This window comes from Otolemur garnettii, unplaced genomic scaffold (genome assembly GCF_000181295.1).
Source record: "Otolemur garnettii isolate 467f Iridium unplaced genomic scaffold, OtoGar3 scaffold00005, whole genome shotgun sequence".
Classification (NCBI taxonomy): Eukaryota; Metazoa; Chordata; class Mammalia; order Primates; family Galagidae; genus Otolemur; species Otolemur garnettii.
Window position 1 is genome coordinate 6,254,264 of NW_003852400.1, and position 7,316 is coordinate 6,261,579.

Consider the following 7,316-nt stretch of genomic DNA (forward strand, 5'->3'; position numbering starts at 1 on the left):
CTAAAGTTAAGTGATACGGTTAGTGTTGCCAATGTCCATTGTTAGGGTTGGGTCTTGGATTGAAATAATTCCTCTTTACAAAAGAAAAAGCCAGCCAGACACAGTGGCCCATGCCTGTAATCCTTACACTCTGGAAGACTGAAGCAGGTGGATTGGTTGAGCTTAGGAGTTTGAGACCAGCCTGAGCAAGAGCAAGAACCTGGCTCTAAAAATAGCCAGACATTGTGGTAGGCGCCTATAGTCCGAGCTATTCAGGGAGTTGAGGCAAGAGAATCACTTGAGCCCAAGAGTTTGAGGTTGCTTAAACTGTGACACCACAGCACTCTACTGAGGGTGTCAAACTGAGACTCTTTCAAAAAAAAAAATCTTGTACTTGGGGGCTGGGCACAGTAGTTCATGCCTATAATGCCAGCACTTTGAGAATCCAAGGTGGGAGGATTGTTTGAGGCCAGGAATTCAAGACCAGCCTGGATAACATAGTAGACTCATTTTGTCTTTACAAAAATAATTTTTTTAATTAACTAGCTGTGATGTTCAACTCTGGTCCCAGCTACTTAGGAGACTAAGGCAGGATTACTTGAGCCCCAGGACTTTGAGGTTATTTTGAGCGGTGTACTGTGTGATTACACCACTGTACTGTAGCTCAAGTAACAGAACGAGACCCTGTCTCAAAAAAAACTTATATTTCACTTTTACATAGTCTGTATGTAACTTTGATAAACATTAAATTTTCTTAATTTGAAAGAATCATAACTTTTATTCATAACCACAAATTGTAATAGCTTTTAATACAGTAGATTTGGCTACATAATTGTCATCCAACAATTTATTTCTAAAAGGAGAGACATTCTTAAAACACCCTTTTTTAATATCTTTTTTTTTTTTTTAGTTGCCTTGTAGAAGGGGATGCTAAAGAAGAAATTCTGCAGCCACCAGAACCTCACCCAGTGCCACCCATCTTAACACCTTCTCCCCCTTCAGCTTTTCCAACAGTCACTACTGTGTGGCAGGACAATGACAGATACCATCCAAAGCCAGTGTTACACATGGTTTCATCAGAACAGCATTCAACAGACCTCAACAGAAACTATAATAAATCATCAGAACTTCCAGGGAAAAATGAATCAACTATTGAACAGTTAGATAAAAAATTGGAGCGAAATTTAAGTTTTGAGATTAAGAAAGTCCCTCTCCAAGAGGGACCAAAAAGTTTTGATGGGAACACACTTTTGAACAGGGGACATGCAATTAAAATTAAATCATCTTCACCTTGCATAATTGATAAAATCTCTAAGATACAGGAATTAAGTTCGGGGGATCTAAAAGTTGGTGATATTTCTCAGAATTCTTGTATGGACTACAGTGCAACACAGTTAAACAGAGTTCCAGTTACTTCACCAGAAGAATCACAGAAGAATTCAGACACACTTCCAAGGCCAGACTGCTTGCCTCTTGATGAGAAAGGACATGTAACATGGTCATTTCATGGACCTGAAAATGCCACCCCCATCCCTGAATCATCTGAAGGAACATCCTCAGATATCTACTATCCAACTGTAAAAACTGTGGGTTTAACACCAAGCCCTACAACCCAAGTTGAAACCCTTGATCTTGTGGATCATCATAATAGTTCACCTCTATTCGGAGCACCCCTTAGTTTTACTAATCCTCTTCACTCTGATGACTCAGACTCAGATGAAAGAAACTTTGATGGTGCTGTGACCAAGAATAAAACTAGTATTTCAACAGCAAGTGCCACAGTTTCTGCTGCCACTAGTACTGAAAGCATTTCTACTAGGAAAGTGTTGCCAATGTCCATTGCTAGACATGATATAGCAGGAACCCTACATTCAGGTGCTGAAAAAGGTAATAATATAATGTCTAACACTTAAATATCTTTATTACATGCAATCACAGTTTTAAGCATAATTCATTATGTCTTACTCCATAGTATACTCTAGAACCTACAATAAATTTAGTTGTTTCAGATACTAATTTTTTTTTTTTAAAAGCTTTATTTATTGTTCGCTTAATTTGGTCACATTATATCACTGGATTTTGTGTTTCCAAAGTATCATAATTGTTGTAACTGGAAAATTTCTTTTCTTCTGTTGTATTATAGTTTTAAAGCTGGGCATAATGGCACAATGCCTATAGACCCTACTCGGAAGGCTGAGGTGAGAGGATCACTTGAACTCAGGAATTTGAGACCAGACTGGCAGCAAATTAAGAGAGACCCTCAGTCTTTAAAAAAAAAAATTATCTGACTGAATAATTGGAAATAATTTAGGGAAAATAGAATCACTCAAAGTAAAATGGCAAAAATACTGTAAAATGTCTTGGTTAGTCATTTAATTTCACCCATTTTTTTCTTATAAATAGCTATTTAGTCCTCTTCTGTTCCTATAATGACAAAATAACCTCTCGTAAAACTTCATAAATGCTTGCAAATAAGACTGCTTACAATATTGCAAGCTTTTCGGCAGAATATGAGCAATTTAATTCATTCAGTAGTGATATACATATTTAGCAACTATTCATCAAAGCAACTATTTAATTAATGACTCTTTAAGCAGTTTTAGCATTTCAAGATAATGCATGTACTTACATCCCAAGATGTATAATTGGTCTTTGAAACTCCTCTTTGATCTGCTAAAAATAAACAGGGTTGCTTTTTTATACAAACCATAGAGTTGTGAGCAGATGTGTAAACATGAAAATTATTTAATGATATTTTGATAATCAATGGTCATTTACTCATCAGTGAACTTCGGTAGTGATTCATGCAGACTGGTATTTTTAATATGCAATAATATTAATATTATTATAATAAATACTGTGAACTTAAAAGATGATTTCTGATCCAATACATTGCCACCCTTACTATGGTGCTTTTATTTTCTCTAACTCAAAGATATTGTATTTTCTTATCTTTTTTTTTTTTTTTTTTGCAGTTTTTGGCCAGGGCTGGGCTTGAACCCGCCACCCTGGCATATGGGGCCAGCGCCCTACCCCTTTGAGCCACAGGCACGGCCCTGTATTTTTTATCTTGAGAATGTATCTAGTAGAGAAGAAATAAGTGAGTCTAAGTTAATTTCTTAAATTACACAGTTCTATTTTGTTGATATTTCTGTGTTTTATTTGGAAGATCTTCAGAAGATGACAAAATAATAAATATTCCTTTATCAGTTTGCCTGCCATTCTTCTTCAACTTCAGAGTTTGAAATATCACTTTCCAGCTGTAACTATATAAGAAAGTGTGTTGATAGGAAATTTTCTCTTTGGTCTTTTTAAGGCATCTTTATAAGGCATTTGTCTTATACCTAGAAAATTGGGTTTCTTAAACCATTGCGAGAAGTAGAATTCAGAGGGCAGAAAGTGGAAAGTAAGACATACTATACAGGGCTAGTCAAGACCTCTGCTATCTATCTGTTCGTTCAGTTTTGTGTTTCAGAGCAAAAGTAGCTGTAAATGTTAGCACCTGATGTTATTTCACCCTACCTAACTATACGATTGGTTTGATATCAACTGAAGATTTTCCTGTGTAAATGTTCTTTGCTGCAACATAACTAATAAGGAGTCCTATTAATGTGTTGCTAAGTATATACCTTATACATTATTATTATTTCCTCTGTAACTTGTCTTGGAGCACCACTGGCACCAGAATTAGGGGTTGTTTTAGAACTTGTTGGTGAATTATAGATGCATTGCTTAACTAAAGAAATATTTTCTAAGAAATGCTTCATTAGACAATCATGACATTGTATGAGCATCATAGAGTATACTTATACAAAACTAGATGGTGTGGACTATTTTACTATTTAGGATAGCCTATTGCTTCAGGGCTATACACCTTTATGGCATGTACTATACTGAATACCATAAGGAATTAGAACACAATGGTAAGTATTTATATACGTAAACATAGAAATGGTATAGTAAAAACGCAGTATCTCATGGGATTACTGTTATATCTGTTGTCCTTTTGTTAACTAAAACTTATGCAGTACATGATTATAACTGCATAACTTTGTATTGATAACCTAAAATAGTCTTTTGCATAGTTTACTACCTGACAGAAATCCCTGGCTATGAATTCTATTTTTTTTTTCTCCGTATGAATTCTGATTTCAATCTTGACTCAGGCCTCCTGAGAGATTTCTCAAACTTAGCTACAGTATATGATTTGCAAAAGCCTATGAAAATGAAAAATCGCAGTCATTGGTTGGATAATCTCAGAAATAAAAGTTTGTAACAAAGAAAAGGTGGTCCAGAAATCCAGGGGGAAATATGCAGTTGAGAAGCAAGAGCCGCAGACTTTTATGCAAAATAAAAATCTTTGGAGGATGAGGACTGTCATGAGAGAAGTACAGAGTTTCTGAAAGATACTCGATAAGTACTTAATATAAACAAGCAGAATGGCCTTTCTTGCTTTGTTCATTTAATTTATGAAACAGTACTGCAATGCCAAGATTATATGTCCCTTCCTTCTAGCAGCCATCTCTTCACTGTGAGCTGTTAGTAACAAGAGGGCAAGGAGAAATATGATGATGACTCAGACTGCCACTACTCAATAAGGTAGATAGTTCTTTAATGGCAAGAAAGAGTTCTAGAACTCTTCTCTCTGGCAGGACCAGAGGCAGGCTATATTTCCTTGTCTCCAGCTAAGTAAGTGTAAGAGGTGCAAAAGCAGTCATACCCACCTTATGTTTGTTAAAAATGAAAAGGCTTTACTTAATTTCCAATCTTTTTTTACTGTGTACCCTGTCAAATGTGGTAAAATAGAGTATCACCTCACAATGTTGTTCATTTTTTAAGAACAGTGGGTGAGGCCAAGACAAAATAATACAATATCCTCACATTTCCTTTTCTTTATCCCTTCTTTAACAGAGTAGTCCAACAGCATTACAGCCTCCTATTTTCTTTCTGTACCTCCAGTGAAAACTGTCATATAATACACTCATTTACCCTAAGCCATGATAAGGCTAGCCAATAAGACTTTTTTAATATATTATCTTTTCCAATATTTAATTTTGTTTTTACTAGTGCAAAACTTGTATATGGCTTCATGAGTAATCAAAGTACATGGCTCGGCACCTGTGGCTCAAGTGGCTAAGGCACCAGCCACATACACCTAAGGTGGTTCAAATCTAGCCCGGGCCCACCAAACAACAATGATGGCTGCAACCAAAAAATAGCCGGGTGTTGTGGCAGGTGCCTGTGGTCCCAGCTACTTGGGAGGCTGAGGCAGGAGACTCGCTTGAGCCCAGGCGTTGGAGGTTGCTGTGAGCTGTGATGCCACAGCACTCTACCCAGGGCGACAGCTTGAGGCTCTGTCTCAAAAAAAAAAAAAAAAAAAGTACAGTCATGTGCCAAAATTGCCAAGATTTTCGGCATTAAATAAGTGAACATTTAAAGTTTTTAATAGCTATATTTTTATGTGTATTAGAAAAACAACTAGGACTTCAAAGCTGTTATTTCTGTTTAAGACATGATTGAAATACATAGTTAAGTTTAAAATGAGTTTTTTTTTTTTTAAGTGAGTAAGGTTTAAAAGTGAATAGGACAGATGGTACATAATATGGCAGAAATCATAAAAGGAATTAAGTAATTGAATCCAATTTCGGAAACACTGGCTTTAATCAAATGACCAGAGCTTTCCTTTTTAGACTCAAAGCATCATCAGTAATCCCAGTAGAGAAGTCATTTGCCTGCTGATTTTGCTACTGAAGATTGTGTTCAGATTTAGATGTTGGAGTAATGTCTGTGGTGTCGGGAGAGTCATTTTCCATGTTTCATAGTGATAGAATAGGTTATTCTTTGGTCAGTTAGCTTTGTGACTCTTTGATAATGAGTAGAAGAGGTTTCTTGTTTATTTTTTGCATTTTTATAAACCAATTCTCTTAGATAGTTGTGATAGGAAGTTTTAGAATGCCAAGAAAGCACTCTAATTTTGTTTAGATGACATGTTAAATTTTTAATAATTTGTTTAAATTTTATATATTTAATTTAGATGTTGATGGTAGTGAAGATTCACCTCCTCCCCTACCTGAAAGAACTCCTGAATCCTTTGTATTAGCAAGTGAACATAGTGAGTGTCTCTTTTGCTTTTGCATTTACTTCATACTATAATAAAAAACAGTGAAAAACAAGGTTTGTTTTAATGTAGTAATTATTGAGCTACACAGGGGAACTTAATTGTTACTGACAAATGTTTTTGATTCCTTGTTTGAAAAATTCTTTTAAAAGGTAATTTTTGTTTGATAAGATTGCTAAAATAGCTGCATTTACATTAGATAGTAGAATCCAGTTAAATGTAATTGTAAATTTGTATTTACAAATTCTGGTATCTTTTCATTCATTAAAAGTAGCACTTATGGAGACATGAATAGTTTTTACTTGATGTTAGGTAAGTAAACATTTAAGCTGGGTTGTGGGTTGGCATGGCTGATTAGTGTTAATTGAGTAACATTTAAAACCACTAGAGTGGGACAGAGTGGTCATGTTTCAGAGCATTGATAGTGTACTTCTCTCCATTATCCTTTAATGCAGAAACACTTGAATGTATTTATAGTGTCTCAAGCTCAGTCAAGGTGCCAACTAGTTTAGTGAGTTACACTTTACGAATATGTTATTAATTTTGACTGATTTTTAAAATCAGGCAAGGCACAGTGGCTCACACCCATAATCCCTGCTTTTTGGGAGGCTGAGGCAGAAGGATCACTTAAAACCAGGAGTTTGAGAACAGCCTGGGCAGCATAGCAAGAGTCCATCTCTACAAAAAAGATGATAAAAATCCAAAAAAATTTTAAAGAATATTGAAAACAGTGAGGCAATATACTTCATTTATCTAAGTCTCTCAAATTATCTGTAGATTATAGTAAGCTCTAATGACTGAATTCATTTAATTACATTTTAGGAAATTTTTTGAATTAATGGAAACTATAAAAATTTTTATGGATGAAAGCCAAGTGCATTCCTTGGCTCACACTTGTTATCTCAGCTACTTTGGAGACTGAGGCAAGAGGATTGGTTGAGGTCTAGAGTTTCATACCAGCCTGGGCAACATAGCAAGACCCTGTCTCTGTAAAAAAATTAAAAAAAAAATTATGTGCAGTAGTGCATGCCTGTGTTCCAGCTTCTTGGAAGGCTGAGGTGGAGAGATCTCTGGAGCCCAAAAGTTCAAGGCTCCAGTGAGCATTATAATAATGCATTCCACTCCAGTCTGGGCAACAGAGTGAAATCAATGTGTCAAAAACAAAAGGAATTATGGAAGTGATAGTTTCTAAAAATCTTTTTTTTTTTTTTTTTTTTTT

At 35.5% G+C, this 7,316-nt stretch overlaps 1 protein-coding gene across 1 annotated transcript in view; it reads left to right on the forward strand.

Annotated features, from left to right (window-relative positions):
* The window catches only part of PTPN12 (protein tyrosine phosphatase, non-receptor type 12), a 122,896-nt gene that overhangs the window by 107,944 nt on the left and 7,636 nt on the right, over positions 1-7,316 (forward strand). The window contains exons 12-13 of the mRNA XM_023507436.1: positions 886-1,866; positions 6,014-6,091. Of these exons, the coding sequence (XP_023363204.1) occupies positions 886-1,866; positions 6,014-6,091 (1,059 nt within the window). The remainder of the gene's footprint in view (positions 1-885; positions 1,867-6,013; positions 6,092-7,316) is intronic.